General features: G+C 42.0%; 1 protein-coding gene across 2 annotated transcripts in view; it reads right to left on the bottom strand.

The window, feature by feature from the left end:
• LOC308609616 (neuroligin-4, X-linked) overlaps positions 1 to 17,869 on the bottom strand; it is a 450,486-nt gene that overhangs the window by 257,572 nt on the left and 175,045 nt on the right. For both annotated transcript variants that reach the window (XM_081223341.1, XM_081223342.1), the window contains one exon: positions 1,239 to 2,040. In XM_081223341.1, the coding sequence (XP_081079467.1) occupies positions 1,239 to 1,710 (472 nt within the window). In that variant the 5' untranslated portion in view covers positions 1,711 to 2,040. The remainder of the gene's footprint in view (positions 1 to 1,238; positions 2,041 to 17,869) is intronic.

Below are 17,869 nucleotides of genomic sequence, written 5' to 3'. Positions count from 1 at the left end.
CCAGACGCTACTAACATAAGGAAGCTCAACCCTTTCACTTTCTCTGGGCATTCTTTGTCATCTCCCTAACAGACACCCCCGTCCCGGTTTCTCGAGAAAGGTACCCATGCCACCTCTTTGCATCTGCACGGAGAAAGAACAATATGGCAGATGCGATCCGGCTTTGGAGATCACTGAATAATGTCATCGTTTATGGCAGACTTTCAGCCAAAGCTCGCTGACAAACATCTCCCAAGGATTAAAGGTCAAAAAAGGAAAAGACATGTCTGCATGAACGTTACCAAGGACAAGGACACACTTCAGTTTCTACAGTAGACAGTGGTGGCTAGGATTCCTCTCAACTACTTTTTTTTAAGTTCCAGGAAGATTTCATTCTATGTTTTTCCTTCTCCTTGTATAAAAAAGAGCACATGCAAACAAGAAACGAGAAATGGACTTTCATTGTAGACTAACTTGAGTCTGGTTGGTCTTTAGCAAACATTTTGATTTAAGGTCTACATGAACAAGGAGATATCCAAGTTTTACTAGTATTGGATTAAGTTAATATATGGAACATGATTGTTTCCACAGATTTTTACTGTTGTGTTATCCAAAAGAAAAGGGGCATTTTGTTCAAGCAAGAAAATCATTTTTCTAACGCAGTTAGAATCATCTGATGACACACACACATTTGCCATTTGATTGCAGTGAATACTGGCAGGAAATAAAGTCCAAATTTATATCAACAACATGGATTCTAAACAATCAAGTCCAATTGTTTTTATCAAATATCCCTTGCTTGTGTACTTAAAACAATCAGTGGTTCCCTTTAAGACTCAAAAAGTGCTAATATCTTCAGGCATTAAAGCCAAAGGAACCACTCCTTATATAATTTTCAGGTGCTCATTTCAGCATGCTAATGTTCTTAATTCTATTAGTTTCTCTAGATCCATTCCTTTACCGATGATTCAGGTATAACATAGAACACTACATGCTCACACTGGTTATCACCTGCAAATAAAGACTACAGCAATGCTAAAAAGGCAATCTATGCAAAGAATTAAGTCATTAATTATGATACTCTCCATCGATTAGACACTGTGTAAATTCAAGTCGAACAAATGGTACGTTACTGAGATAACTGAATATGAAAAAAAAAGAATGGTTATAGAACATATCATGCACAGGACATTATACAACCCTCTTGGCAAATCTGAGGCTGAGCGAGCAGGTGTTTTCTGTTTAGAATAAGTACTTACCATCCTCCGTGGGCACATAGATATTCAAATACAGGCAGTCTTCATTCTGATCTTGAACGTAGGTCATCAGAGTATCCAGATTGGCAGTAAACCAGATGGGCAGCATGTCGTGCAAGAGAGACCGCTCATCCAGGTGCTGGGGGCACACGGCAGCAAACTGAGTGGCGTTCCGAACGCCAGTCCATGAGGAGGGGGGTTCCGGGGGCTGAAACCGCCTCTCCCCAGTAGGAGGCGAGGCATAAGGGACCCCCAAGTATTGCTCCACCGGACCCAAAATCTCATTGGGCAGCGGTGTTCTCAAGCCCCGGATTTTGCCGTAATTGGTGTTGACCACAGGATACTGCGCCTGGCTGTCGATGAGCGTGAACTTGATGGCCAGGGCGGTGATCCACAGCAGGACGTTGGAGTTCACCATGACACAGACCGGGGTGAAGACCAGCGGAAGCCATAACAGTCCCTGGGGTCTCGACATGGTTCACCACCACATCCGTGGACGTCCGTGCGATGCAACTCCAAGCAAAGCAAGCCGTGAAGGGAGCCTGCAGAGAGAGACGGCTTTCCAGGGACCAAGACCCTGGAGAGGGGAAGGGCTTGCTGGGAAGCCTGTCCGATGGGTCATAGACAGAGCCCAAGGTTAACAGCAAACCCGGCGGTTTTCTCGGCAGCCCATTACAGGACAGCAGCCCTCTCTTAATCCTGGTGCTGAATTCCAGCCCGTGCGAGGCTCCAAGGAAGCGGTGACCATCCAACACCTCCCCGGGGCAACGATCACTTAGGAGACCTCCAAGGCAGAGCGGTCAGCCTAATGGGAGAAAAAAGCAGACAAGGCTAAGGAAGGCAAGACCACTGCCACCAAGGGCGTTTGCTGTGTCTTCCATGCAACCCTCAACATCACGCAAGGAAATTCTCATTCACTGATGAATTTGTATAGCGGCATCTGCGGACAGTAGAATTTCACCAGACAATCGCTTGTCTTAATTTCTACAGTGAGTCGCATCAGCGAGAACGATGCCAATACTCTAGAAACATTCAAGTCTTTGTTGAATGAACAAACACACTGCCAAAAGTTACACACATGACTGTACTGATATCTCCTAATTGCACTATTATTGATAATATTAGCCCATTCATGGACAGGCATTCCCAAAACACTGTTTCTCAGATGTTTAAGAAAACTGTCACTTTATATATAAAATAAACAAGGACCTACTGTATAGCACAGGGAACTATACTCGGTATTTTGTCATAACCTATATGGGAAAAGAATCTGAAAAAGAATGGATGTAGGTATATGTTTAATTGAATCACTTTGCTGTACACCTGAAACACAACGTTGTAAATCAACTATACTCCAACATAAAGTCAATATATTTTCTCCCATTCTGAGGGTTGTCTTTTCACCTTGTTTATGGTTTCCTTTGCTGTGCAAATCCTTTTAAGTTTAATTAGGTCCCATTTGTTTATTTTTGTTTTTATTTTCATTACCCTAGGAGGTGGGTCAAAAAAGGTGTCACTGTGATTTATGTCAAAGAGTGTTGCAAAGCAGAGACAGAGATACAGATGTAGAGAACAAACGTATGGATACCAAGGCGGGAAGGAGGGTGGGATGAACTGGGAGACTGGGATTGACATATATACACTATTGATACTATGTATAAAACAGCTAACTAATGAGAACCTACTGTACAACACAGGGAACTCTACTCAATGCTCTGCGGTGACCTAAATGGGAAGGAAATCCAAAAAAGAGGGGGTATATGGATACGTATAGCTGATTCACTTTGCTGTACAGTAGAACCTGTAATACAACACTGTAAAGCAACTGTACCCCAATAAAATTTTTAAATAAATTCATACATACATTAATACACTAATAAATACATAAATAAATGTAAAAAAAAACCTGTCACTTTTTCCTAAGGTATTATGAGTGGAGCTCTAAAAGTTTTCCAAGATGGGTAAAGGGAAGTGTGCATCCAGACCAGACTGGCTTCATGCCATGTGGATATTTATCAGTGAACATGAAGGGAGCAACATGCAATGGAAAGGGCATTGACACTGGATACTCATCCTTCTCGAGCCTCGCAGTGGCACGTGTCTGTAGGCTCCAGACATCATCGCCCTGAATCTCAGCTTCCTTGTAAGAAACTGAACAAGATGGTGCATCTCAAGTACATGCCGTAGTGCGTGTCACATCAAGACACCATTCATAATTAAGAGTGTTGATACAGCAATCCTGATGTTCACGTAAAGCACTGCATGCCTTCAAGGGTAAAACCTGCAGCCTATTTAAGAACCTTCTGGTACATTTGAGTCATCTTCCTACTGAGTCTGGGAGGAATTAACTTTTAAACAGTGACCTCCTTGGGAATTCCCTGGCGGTCCAGTGGTTAGGACTCCGGCGCTCTCACTGCCAGGGCCGCGGCTTCAATCCCTGGTCGGGGAACTGAGACCTGCAAGCCACGTGGCACCACCAAAAAAAACAAAAGGACCACCTCAATTTGTCCCTACGGGGATCACATGACAACTCTCCCCAGATAAACCACTGCGTGTATGACATTCAAGAATGTCGCACGTGAGTATTATAAATGATGCATTAGAGAAAGAAAACATTTCATGAGGTGTTGCAAGGACTCTACCTTTTTTTTTAATCAACACTTTTTTACTGAAGTATAGTTGATGTACAATGTTGTGTTAATTTCTGCTGTCCAGCAGAGTGATTCAGTTTTACATACACATAGTTTTTTTATATATTCTTTTCCAGGATGGTTTATCATAGAATACTGAATATAGTTCTCTGCGATACACAGTAGGACCTTGCTGTTTATCCTTCCTATACATAAAAGCTCACATCTGCTAACCCCAAACTCCCACTCCATCCCTCCCCCAACCCCTCCCCCTTGGCAACCACCAGTCTGTTCACTACAGGACTCTACCTTTAAATACAGCATTCTTCAGCCAAAAATAGACAGATGTGTTTCTAAGGACACAGATTATTCTGGGTTATCCAGAGTCTTTCTGGACTAGAATATAATTATGCATTTCATTTCAGGGAATGGTTGAGTAGAATATGTCAAACAGCTAATTTATTTTCTAATGAAACATATCTGAGCCAGATCTATCACGGAGCTACAATACGTCTGGGGGAAATTGTGTCATCCGTGACATCCTGGGTCACGTTAATCAGAGTTAGATGAAAATGCACTACAACACGGGATGGTAGCATTGAGAGTGAAAATTTGCATCACACCCGATGGCTGATTTATGTGTTTGCTTCTATCTTTGTACTGGAGACAACATTTGGATTTCTGCCACAGCATGATGCAATTGCTGAATAATTAAGAGACAGACAGAAAACGTGAAAAAGGTGTTGACTTGTCTGAAGTCTTGTCTTCCTGAAAGCCCTTCTGGCTTAGAACCAGCACCAGTACTTCCTTCTCAAGCTTTCCTCATGGTCATAGGAGATGCCAGTAATTTCTGATTCTGATAGACCTGGGTCCCCAGATGCTACCTGTCTGTGAGCTGGAGAAGTGAGTCAACCTCTCTGAGCTTTAAGGAGATGGCATGTCATGCCTCCCTTGTGGGGATGGGCTGAGCCACAAGTGAGCAAAGGGGCAGGGTAGAGAAAAGGTCTCCTCAATACCCATGAAATGCTGGGATTTTGAACACAGACCTGCTCAAAACACTCCCAGGTACAGAGACAAAATGCATTGAAGTCAGCCCAGGGTTGGCATGAAGCAGGTACAGAGCAAGTAGTTTAAATTCTTTGAGCCTCTCTTTACTTATTTGTTTCTAACTCTCTGGGAATTAACTGAGTTGGTCCACACAAGGCATCACATAGTCCCTGGACCACAGAATTCCATAAAGGTAGAATTCAGTTGGTGGATTTGTCCCAGGACTTACAACGTGAATGCCTTGAGGAAGTCTGGTCCACTCCATCATTTCTCCAGCTCCATGTGGAAGACAGCACCACTATGTCACATATTCGTTAAGACTGAGCAAGCGACGGCACACACAGACTTCATGCTTCACCTGTATGATCAAGCCTACCTCCCCACAAGGTTCTGAGGGCCAGAGAGAGACCATGAACCAGCCGGACCTAAGAGGAGGGGAATGGGGGGGGGGCGGGTATCTGGACACTCATGAAGTCCAGGCTAGGCATTCAAAATAATCATACGTTCCGAGCTATCTTATTTCCTGATGCTTTGGAATTTGGCAGTTTGCACAAATGGAATACCACCCATGTCGAGCACTGTTTCTCAGACTCTGCACTGCCGACATGTGGGACCACATGCTCTTTGTGGTGAGGGCCATCCTGAGCCCTGTAGGGCATGTAGTAGCACCTCTGATCTCTACCCACCCGAGGTTGGTAGCACCCGCCTCTCATTTTTAACAATCAAAAATGTCTCCAGACATTGCTAAGTGACCCCTGGGGGCAAGATCATCTCAAGGTAAGAACCACGGGTGTAAATCATCAAATATGGGATTATGGTGGCCATGTAAATGACTAAGCACCTGTGGGTACATTTGAAAATTATCATCAGTGGCACTAGATTTATGTTTGTGTGTGTATATATATGTATATGTGTGTGTTTGTGTGTGTCACATTCAAATATTTGGCAACTGTAAAAGTTTTAGCAATGAAGATTTAAAAAATAAACCTATTTTAAATATGCATCCTCATCCTCATTTAAAAATCATTATAAATTTATTTTGGGGAGGACCAAAAAAAGACTTCTCATGTAAATGTCACACTGAAAATAATTTTACAAGGAGTGAAATGTTGTTATAGCTACACATAATATATGTGTACAGTTAGGATATGTATAATACACATATTTATAAATATGTTATCTATTTTCTCTATAATATGTATTTATATATTTTCAAATGTTTCCAAAATAAAAACAAGATACTACAAACGAAATTCTTGAGGAAAAAATGAAAAAAATGAGAACAAAAACTGTAACTTCACTGCATACATACAACTGGGGAGGTTAGGAAGGCCTCGATAGTATGTTCTCCCTGCAAAAGCTGCACACAGACTAATTTCTCAGAGTGGCATTTCGACTTGATTTATAAGTTGATTAGGTAGTTTAGAATGATCTCTACAGGACAGTCATTCTGTATGAGGTTGTAATGAAGACTTGGCTCCAACTACTCAGGCATGCTAAACTATAAATGAGTCAAAATAAAAATTGCAATAAATTTCTTTCCAAAGTGCGGATCACTCAAATTGAGATTGGTTTAATTTTACAATATATATTTAATTTAGGGGAGCCCTGATCAAATTTATCTTGGTGTTTTGGCCTTCCAAGGAATAAAATCATGTCTCCTGGGTGTTCACAGCCTCATCTTTCTGTGGCTGCGAAGTACATTACAAGACAGAACTCGGTGGATGCATCTACCAAAAAAAAAAAACAAAAAAAAAAGAAAAGAAAAGAAAGGAAAAAAAACATGAGAGGATGAATGAGGTGGAAACAGCTCTCCCCTGATGTGACTCTCAGCTCCATCGAAGGTGTGGGACTCGCTATCTGCTACCAATAGCCTGCTGACACCAAGAGGCACTTGGAATATTCACTTTCATTTCACATCACAAAGCATCAGGAAACCAAGAACAATAGATGCTGGTAAAGTTAATGAGCTTGTACAACAATCCTGCCACACTGTTTCCTAGACAGTCTGCAACAGCCATTCCCCAAACTACAACCTGTAGACCTCGCTGGTTTTTTCTTTTGCTTTTGGTGAGGACACCAACGTTTCATGGTACCCAAGTGGGGTATGGTTCATCTTTTATCCTACAACACAGATGTCTACCGTGAGGTGGCCCAGGGCACCTGTTACCTACGTGAACAACCTCGACACTCTGCACATGGGTTGACAACACACACGCGCACACACACACACACACAATCCCTATTCAAGATTCGTTGATGCTGGCAATCAGCCAGTTATTATATTTTTTGTGTATTTTTTAATATGCTGGCTTTGATTTTATCTCCCAGATGGGCACAGTCACAACCTACTGTGTCTTTTGTCAAATCTTCTAGCTCTCCGCACATCTATCCATGTACTTCCTTTCAGTTCTAAAAACCAGATCCCATCAAAATCCACCCTTTTGAACCAAGAAGCTTAGATGTAAATAATTACAGAGTGAAGATGTCATATGTATTATCTTCAAGGTCGCTGTATGCCCAGAGGGGGCTTCAAAGCATCAACTCCATCACCTCCGTCACCATTTCTGTTCTCACGCTGAAGTTTAATGGCTCAGGAAAACAACAGGGCCACAGTCGTAGGAACTGAGTTTGCAACAAGAGCCAGAACCCAGACTAAACCCAGGAAAAAGAGTTAATGGCTTATATGTGGTCCAGTCAAGACACTGGACTGGGCATATATCTGGACAAAACTATAATTCAAAAAGATAGATGCACCCCTATGTTCACAGCAGCACTAGTTACAATAGCCAAGGCATGGAAACAACCCAAATGTCCATCAACAGAGGAATGAATAAAGAAGATGTGGTATATATATATACAATGGAATATTACTCAGCCATAAAAAAGAATGAAATAATGCCATTTGCAGCAATGTGGATGGACAGAGAGATTGTCATACTAAGTGAAGTAAGACAGAGAAAGACAAATACCATATGATATCACTTACATGTGGAATTTAAATATGACACAAACGAACTTACCTATGAAACAGAAACAGACTCACAGACATAGAGAACAGACTGGTGGTTCTCCAGGCCAAGGGGGAGGGCTTTGGGGGAGGGATGGATAGAAAGTTTGGGGTTAGCAGATGCAAACTATCATATATAGGATGGATACACAACAAGGGAACTATATTCAATATCCTGTGGTAAACCATAATGGAAAACATAAAAAAGAATGCATACATATGTATAACTACATCACTCTGCTGTATAGAAGAAATTAACATTGTAAATCAACTATACTTCAATTAAAAAAGGATTGACTGGATAGAAAGATACACCATGGATATGTAGGCCAGAGATATGATCAGGAATAAAGCATGGATGTTTTTTCTAAAGCAATTATGTGGACAACAGAATCTACAGTGGTCACCGAAATAAGACACCAAAACTTCGTCATAGATCAGTAAGTATTTCATAAAGATCACTATTCTAAGTTACTGGGACATAGTGGGAGATGAGACAGAATTCCTGCCCACCTGAAGATTATACTCTCATGAAAGTGTCCCTAAAAGGGGTGCTTTTTTCCTTATTCATTGTGTGTACACCTAAAGCAAGCACAAGGACTGTATGTACTAAAAGCTCATTAAATGCTTGACTTTCTGTGTCTAATTCAACTGATACCTAACATGATTTCCAAATCTAAATCAAATGTTCATAGAAGCAATACTACTTACAATAGCCAAGACATGGAAGCAACCTAAATGTCGACAGACAGATGAACGGATAAAGAAGATGTGGTACATATATACCGTGGAATACTACTCGGCCATCAAAAAGAATGAAATAATGCCATGTGCAGCAACATGGATGGACCTAGAGATCATCAAACTAAGTGAAGTCAGTCAGACAGAGAAAGACAAATATCATACAGTATCACTTATATGTGGAATCTAAAAAAAACATGATACGAATGAATTTACATACAAAACAGAAATGGACCCACAGACATAGAAAACAAACTTATGGTTACCAAAGGGGAAGGGGGGGAGGGATAAATTAGGAGTTTGGGATGAACAGATACACACTTCTATATATAAAATAGATAAACAACTAGGTCCTACTGTATAGCACAGGGAACTCTGCTCAATATTTTGTAATAACCTATCAGAGAAAAGGATCTGACACAGTATATATATATGTATATATACGTGTGTGTGTGTGTGTATATATATATATGTATATATATATAAAATGGACTCACTTTTCTGTACACCTGAAACTAACACAACATTGTAAATCAAGTATACTTCAATAAAAAATAAATTTCAAAAAATCTATTTTGATCACTATAGCCCTAGGGCAAAGAAAAATGTTCAACACTTAACAGAAAATTTAATAAATACATGTTTAATTTTTTTTAAACTATTTAGTACCAAACATGATGCCCAAATCTAAATCAAGTAATTTGCAAATATGTCCAGGGTTTGTGTGGAGCTCTCTCACCAAACTCAAGTCACAGATCACCAAGGTCAAACTGTCCTGTCGTCAAGACATCTGGTCTCTGAAAAATCTCATTTCTGTGCTCCTCTGTCTCCATGCTTTTGTTGCACAGTTCAATCATTAGTACCATCCCTTTTCTAGTTATTTAGGTAAATTCAAAGCCACCTGTGGTGGCTCCCTTTCCAAGATTCCACTAAGTCCTCACATCTGTTGAGGGTCTCAACACAGGACCAGAGATGTGGTTACTGGTAACCTCACTGGTTACTGGTCAAAGAGAGGAGAGATCACAAAGGTTTAGCGAAAATGCAAAAGCCCAATGGCACCAAGTGCTGAGCAAGGATGTTGAACAGTTCCCATGCCATGCCGGTGACAAGCAGTGTGGCCACACAGGAAAAAAATTTTGTGTCCCAGAGGAAAGTCGAGCATGCAGAAGACTTTGGTGTAGATAAGCATACACACACATATACACAAAGTATATAGTTCAAATAGTTTGTATCTGTCCCATAGAGCTTCTTGACTATTCATGTCGGGAGATATACACAGACATTTCCATTTGCAGCCTTAGTCATAATAGGAAAAGAACTGGAAGCACCCAGACACCCACGAAGAGGTGAATGGATAAGTGGTGGCATATTAAAACAGAATACTACACACAGTGAAACATGAAAAACGGATCTGTAAGTTAAAATGGATAAATCCCCCAAATAAAAAGCAAGTCACAGAAGAATACATATGGTGTGATGTTACTGATATGATATTACATAAAACTAAACAGTACATTACTTAGAGCTGTATTTGTACTGAAATACAAAACACAGGAAGGGTATTATTAAAACCAAATTCTGGGACAGTTAACTCCTATCCAGGGTCACAATTCACAACACAAAGATATTGGTAATGTTCTATTTTCTAGTATGGCCGTATGTATATTTGTTTAGCTTCTATGTGGGTATTTATATATTTCCATGTAGTGCACATTTTATGAGCATGGTTATTTCACAGTGCAAATTTCCATCAAGAGATGCATGTCTATACAGGTTTGCCCTCACTTTATTTTCCCAAGCACTTAAAAAAATATCTGAAATTTTAAATGAAAATATCTGAAATTTTAAAAGGGAAGGAAAAAGATCGACGCCAAGGTCACATGCCAAGCCCAAGGCAATGGGCCATCCGCCCACACAATCCATAAAAAGCAGCAGTGGCTGACAGCATTGCTACTAGAGTCAGGTCACCTAAGACGTTACTGCCTGGTCGCTAACTAGCCAGGCGACCTTTGACCCATCACTTAGCGCCCAGAGCTTCGGCTCCCTGGACCGCGCCATGAGGACCTGGAGGACGTTCCCTCTGCTGTTGCCTTCATCCTGAGGATCCTCTGAAACCACAGACGGCTATCCTCAAAGCTGAGTGTACATGAAATAGGGAAGCGGTGGGGAACAGAAAGTTCTCCAAGGAGGTAGAAAGCCATAATTCAGGGGAGACCATTGGCACTGAAGAATACGGGAAGACGCGTGGTGTCAGAAGCAGATACAACAGGCTTACAACCCTAGTTCTAAAAAATGGACTCTTCAGGACCACAAAACCTCTATGGGCAGGATAAAAATGTCACTAGATTTACATTCACCTGAATTCTACACCCAGATTCATAATGAATATTAATTCTTGTTTTCCCCGATATTCATGGATTCCTTGGACTCACTATCCTATACAAATAATCCATTGCCGGGCTTCCTTGGTGGTGCAGTGGTTGGGAGTCTGCCTGCCGATGCAGGGGACGCGGGTTCGTGCCCTGGTCTGGGAAGATCCCACATGCTGCTGAGCAGCTGGGCCCGTGAGCCATGGCCGCTGAGCCTGCGCGTCCGGAGCCTGTGCTCCGCAATGGGAGAGGCCCGCATACCGCAAAAAATAAATAAATAAATAAATAATAATCCATTGCCGCCTTCTCACATCTGACCATATGGAGTTATTTTGTAAGTTCGTACTGGAAATTATGCATACATATATATAACTATATGTATATAGTCTTAAACTATACACATATCTACATCTAAGCTAATATATGATGCACGTGTGTGTGTGCGTGTGCATATGTGTGTGTGTGTGTCTCCAAATCAACCCACTGAGGTATTAAGTTCCTTCTATTCAGGCACTATGCCTCCTCCATTCTTTGTAAATCTCTCCGGCACCTTGTGCAAGGCCCTTCATGCTGTACCTGATCAATAAAACATATTATACATGATGCCGATTACCCATTGCTAGATACTTCGGTCTAACTGTGAGCAATCTGAAAAATAGGCTCAAATACACATCGCTGGGCATCACATTTACTCATCCAGCTGTTAAATATCTGGAAGGAGTATGGGCAAGGATTGGGAACGTGCCTTCTGGACTTGGGCTGCCTAGAATTCAACGCCATCAGCCACCACTGAAGGCTGTAAACCATCAATGCCTCCACATTCTTACCTATAAAATGGGCACAGCATAGGATGTAACTTAAGGATATTACTGCACGTAGGTATATGGGCATATACGTGTGTGTGAATATATACACCACATATGCATATGTATGTGTACGTAAGTATATATACATTTGGAACAAGAAGTGTTCCCCAAAGAAACGAAAGCTAATTATAACTACCTCCTGAGGTTTTACTCAAGGCTTCCACTATGACCCACTTTGATCAATATGACGGTACATAATCAAACTCCCATCTGAATATAGTCTACATTCCAGATGATGAGGTCAAGTCTGTATTTAAATGACTACAATTAAGCAAATGCATGGTCCACTTCTTCCCATCCCTTCCATCTGTGGGACTGTGGGCTTCTGCAGGTTGGAATTTGGGATGGAGCGTCTAAGAGATGCATTGAAACTTCTAGATATGTAGAGAGAGCTGGCCCCAAGGGCTTCTGTCAGATGGCAACAGAGGGGTGAAGGACTGAAACTCAAGAACGTGAATACAAGCCTACCAGGATTTACAGACAGTGGGAAAGAGGTACCAGAAGGAACACACATTATTTCAGAGTCAATTCACATTCATTGCTAGATGATGAGCAATTGAAAGGCAAAGACCACAGACGATTAATAGTTAAACTTGGGAAAGAGAAGGTCCTCAGCAAAGGTTATTCAATCAAACGGAAGAGACAAGATACCAAAGGAAGTCATAAGGAACCTGGACAAGGCAGAAAAACGGCAAGTCAGCATTCACGATGCTCTCCTTAGCGGATTTCCTGTGGGTACCGTAGTAAACCCCCCTACCAGCGACTCCATTCGTACCCCCAACATAAACCTCCTGTGGGCCCCATGATTTAGTCCCTACGGTTTCTGCCTGTATGAGTTTCATCGTGAAGACAGTGTCTTGGGTTTGCCCTTTGACACAAGAATAAAAAGTGTTAGTCTGTGGCACTTTACCAGTTTCAGTCCATTTTGATGGAACCTAAGTTTAAAAACTAAGGTACAGATCCATTTCCGAGGATCTATTTGTGAGATCTCTGCAAGTAAAGGAAGGAGTCCCAGAGGTTAAGCACTCTTTATTTTTTTCTGCTTATTATATCTCTTTTAGTCATTTTTTAAATTGAAGTATAGCTGATTTACAATGTTGTGTTAATTACTGCCATATAGCAAAGTGATTCATTTATGCATATATATATATGTTCTTTTTTATATTCTTTTCCATTATGGTTTATCATTTATGGTTTATTGAATATACGTCTCTGTGCTCTACAGTAGAACCTTGTTGTTTATCCGTCCTGTATGTAATAGCTTATCTCTATCTGCTGACCCCAACTTCCCACGCCATCCCTCCCCCAGTCCCTCCCCTTTGGCAACCACCAGTCTGTTCTCTATGTCTGTGATTCTGTTTCTGTTTCATAGATGGGTTCATTTGAAGCACTCTGAATACCGTTCACTCTAAAAGGCGTTCCCAGAGCTGTATCACAGGGGCTGAAGTGATCTTGGTCACCAAAAGGAGATATTGATGACGAGACGTTGAGTGAGTTCTCCTGCAAAGGAAAGCTACTAGTGTGAGCAAAACAGAGGCGTCTATTTATAGACAGCCCAGTTTGACCTGGGGTTAGTACCTGAGATGTGGTTGGCCCTCACCCAGTCAGATGGGGGGCCTGGCGATCGACGGTTGAACACCTGGACACGTTGGGGTTAGTCTGGATGAGACGAACCAAGCCTTCCCAAAGGAGACAACAAGCAAGAACCATTTCAGGTGATGATGGTAAGGGTGTGTCTTTGGGTCTTTAACAAGTAGCTTTGAAATGGCTGTTTATAGCCTCTACCGATGAACTGAACAGTGTCCACCAATAGAGAGTGTCTTCAGGATGTTTCCTGAGACACCATCCATGACTCAAGGACTGGCTCAAGCTTATACAGACCCCAGCTGGAGGGTCCCACTTTTCCTCTGAAGCCTGTATCCTATTTACCTAAAGCATACTTCATCTTATGGGGAAGGCTGTTTCATCATATATGGGAGACCCTGCATCTTAGAAATTACTATTTTCAGTGTGATGCTCACTGTGACAGCTGGGACTCTTCTCTCCTGTGTTTCTGATGGTGCAGCGTCACTTCAAGTGATGCGAGCTGATGTGCTTATACACTGTAGGACTCTGGGTGATTAAACAATCCTGTTGCCACACACGGTACTCGCCAAGCATGACTCTGTCTGAGCTCCCAGAAGAGGCGGGTTTGTTTTCCGTCTTGACCACCACCACCTCCACCCGTTCCCCAGCACGCTTCCTCTGCCTTCCTCAAACAGGAAGATTCATCTGTGAAAACCAACCCTTTTCCCAGGGATTGAGACACTCCAGAGAGGTTTCCTGTCTTAGCATCAGAAACTACCTGAGCTGAGACCTTCCATCTCTAGGAATTGAGATGGTGTGGAATGTAGGTACTGAAACTCAAGAATGTCAGTTTCATCATCCAAGATGTGGAACGCAGGCCAGGGTTCTGCTTCCCTGAAAACCTTTGTGTCTCACATTAGCGTAGAGAGGGAGGAGAGGAAGGAAGAAAGGAGATGCAAAAGCAAGGAGAGGATTCACAAAGGGAGGAAAGAATAAGAAGTCTGTAGTCAAGAGACAGGGTCTGGGTCAAGACTCAAAGGCATCTCCTCATTAATCTAGCCCCAAAGCCTTACAAGCATTATAACAAAAGTAAAATCCATGCAAATGAAATTTATTGTGCCAATAAATGCAGTAAATAGCATTCAACTATCATGGCTCCTGACACCTTTACTTTTTTAAATAAAAAGGGGGGAAGATTGTAATCCACTAGATTCCTTACTTTATCTTCACACTCAAAGACTCTCACACTGTACCCTCTCTATTGGAGCCTAATTACTCTCTCATCCCCAGCCTCTAGCAAAATTCCTAGCAGGTTTTAAAAACAAAACCTGAATAAAGTAAATTTTAAAATCCCTTCCTCTATGCAGTTCCAAATTCAGAGTTTCTCTACCCAGAGTACCTGATTCCCATGCCCACCCAGGTGCCCCTGAATAGAACCCAGGGGTTCTATAAACTAGAACAGATGAGAGAGATTATATCTTTGTTTTCAGTAAATGTGAACTGAAATTTAGGCTTTGCTTCAATTATGAATGTAGGTGTAACATACACACAAACACACACTCAGTAACAGAAGTCCCTGTAACTGTGCCCCAACAGAAGTCACATATTTTCTTATCAAATTAATGCTATGGCAGATATCACAAAATGCTGTCTAGAGTCACCACTACTTTCCAGTTGTGACAATTATCAGCCTCCTAACTAGATCTGGTTACTTAATACACAAAAGAGAAGCACATAAAATACTATGACACATCTTACAATCCAGCAATCCCACTCCTGGGCATATATCCAGAGAAAACTCTAATTCAAAAAGATACATGGGGCTTCCCTGGTGGTGCAGTGGTTAGGAATCCGCCTGCCAGTGCAGGGGACACGGGTTCGAGCCCTGGTCTGGAAAGATCCCACATGCCATGGAGCAACTAAGCCCGTGCACCACAACTACTGAGCCTGCGCTCTAGAGCCCACGTGCCACAACCACTGAAGCCTGCACACCTAGAGCCTGTGCTCTTCAACAAGAGAAGCCATCACAGTGAGAAGCCCACACACCTCAGCAAAGAGCAGCCCCCACTTGCTGCAAACAGAGAAAGCCCACGTGCAGTAACGAAGACCCAATGCAGCCAAAATAAATTTATTAAAAAAAAAAAAAAAAGATACATGAAGGGACCTCCTTGGTGGTCCAGGGGTTAAAACTCCATGCTCCCAGTGCAGGGGGCCCGGGTTCAATCCCTGGCCAGGGAACTAGATCCCACGTGCTGCAACTGAAACAAGATCCCGCCTCAATGAAGATCCCGCATGCAACTAAGACAGAGCACAGTCAAATAAATAAATATTAAAAAAAGATACATGCATCCTAACGTTCATAGCAGCACTATGCACAACAGCCAAGACATGGAAGCAACCTAAGTGTCCACTGACAGAGGAATGGATAAAGAAGATGTGGCACATATATACAATGGAATATTACTCAGCCATGAAAAAGAATGAAGTAATGCCATTTGCAGCAACATGGATGGACCTAGAGATGATCATACTAAGTGAAGTAAGTCAGAGAAAGACAAATACCATATGATATTAGTTATATGTGGAATCGAAAAAAATGATATAAATGAACTTATTTACAAAACAGAAACAGACTCACAGACAAAGAAAACAAACTTATGGCTATCAAAGGGGAACGGGGGGAAAATAAATTAGGAGTTTGGGATTAGCATATACACACTACTATATATAAAACAGATAAACAAGGTCCTACTGTAGAGCACAGGGAACTATATTCAATATCCTGTAATAAACCATAATGGAAAAGAATATGAAAGATAACTGAGTCACTCTGCTGTACAGCAGAAATTAACACAGTGTTGCAAATCGGCTATACTTCAATAATAAAATACTATGGCACATTTGAAGAATATCTTGATAACTACATCAGTAAAACTGGTTTACTATTTTCAGAAAGGGTGTACATTTTTCCCCAAACTGACAAAGGGATCACACACACACACACACACACACTCCCGAGTAGGCATGGTTAAAATCCCTTGACGAATTGCCAAACTACCTGATGCCGCCTGCATCTCCAGCTACCCTGACCTGGTTACAGAAGGGCTTTCTGCTGGTGGATAAGGCACATGTGGCTGAGGGAATAAAGATCACCCGCCCAGCAGTCCTGTAACAAGGCTTTTCTGGCTCTTCTGCCCTCCCTTCAGAAAAAGCGCCCTTAGCGTAAGTCCCCTGTGAGAAGGTATGACACCTCCACCTGAAGGTCTTGCTTTGCTGTGGCCACATCTGTCCAGCTCAGGGAAGTCTTCCTGGGCATCCCTCCCCACAGACCTTGGCTGGAACCTGACACCACCTCAGCCTGGCTTCCGTAGTGGTCAAAGCTATGCCCACAACAAGTGACTGACAGGAATACTGGGGCCAGGAATTCACCCTTTATCTACACCACGTGTATACGGAAGAGGCAGGGACCAACTCCAGGGCCAGGGCACCCCTTCACCTCTGGAATGACTCCAGCAAAGCCAGGGTCCTTCTCTCTTTCTGAACCAAAGCCCCTTAAATTTCAAACCTAACACTTCAGAATAAAGGAATGTTGAAAACTCACACGTCTTTCTAATCTTAGATACATAGAACACAACAGCTAATGTGAGTTTCCATTTGAAATACCACAAGTGGACGGAGGGAGGGAAAGAGTCAGAAGAAAAGTTAATTAATTTGCCACTGGACTCAAACCGGTCAGAGAGGCCATCATCAAAATGTCTACAAACAACAAATGCTGGAGAGGGTGTGGAGAAAAGGGAAGCCTCCTGCACTGTTGGTGGGAATGTAAATTGGTGCACCCACTATGGAGAACAGTATGGAGGTTCCTTAAAAAACTAAAAATAGAGTTTCCATATGACCCAGCAATCCCACTCCTGGGCATATACCCTGAGAAAACCATAATTCAAAAAGATAGATGCACCCCAATGTTCACTGCAGCACTAGTTACAACAGCCAAGACAGGGAAGCAACCTATGTGTCCACGGACAGATGAATAGATAAAGAAGATGTGGCACATACACACAATGCAATATTACTCAGCCATAAAAAACAAACAAAATAATACCATTTGCAGCAACATGGATGGACCTAGAGATGATCATACTACGTGAAGTGAGCCAGACAGAGAAAGACAAATATCTTAGGATATCACTTACAGGTGGAATCTAAAAAAAGGGTACAGATGAACTTATCTACAAAACAGAAACAGAGTCACAGATGTAGAAAACAATCTTACGGTTACCAGGGAGAAACGGGGGGAGGGATACATTGGGAGATTGGGATTGAAACATACACACTACTGTATATAAAATAGATAGCTGATAAGGACCTACTGTATAGCACAGGGAACTCCACTCAATACTCTGTA

This window comes from Mesoplodon bidens (genome assembly GCF_964165515.1).
Source record: "Mesoplodon bidens genome assembly, chromosome: Y".
NCBI lineage: Eukaryota > Metazoa > Chordata > Mammalia > Artiodactyla > Ziphiidae > Mesoplodon > Mesoplodon bidens.
Note: the sequence above shows the minus strand (reverse complement) of the source record. Positions and strands in the feature narration are given on the sequence as shown.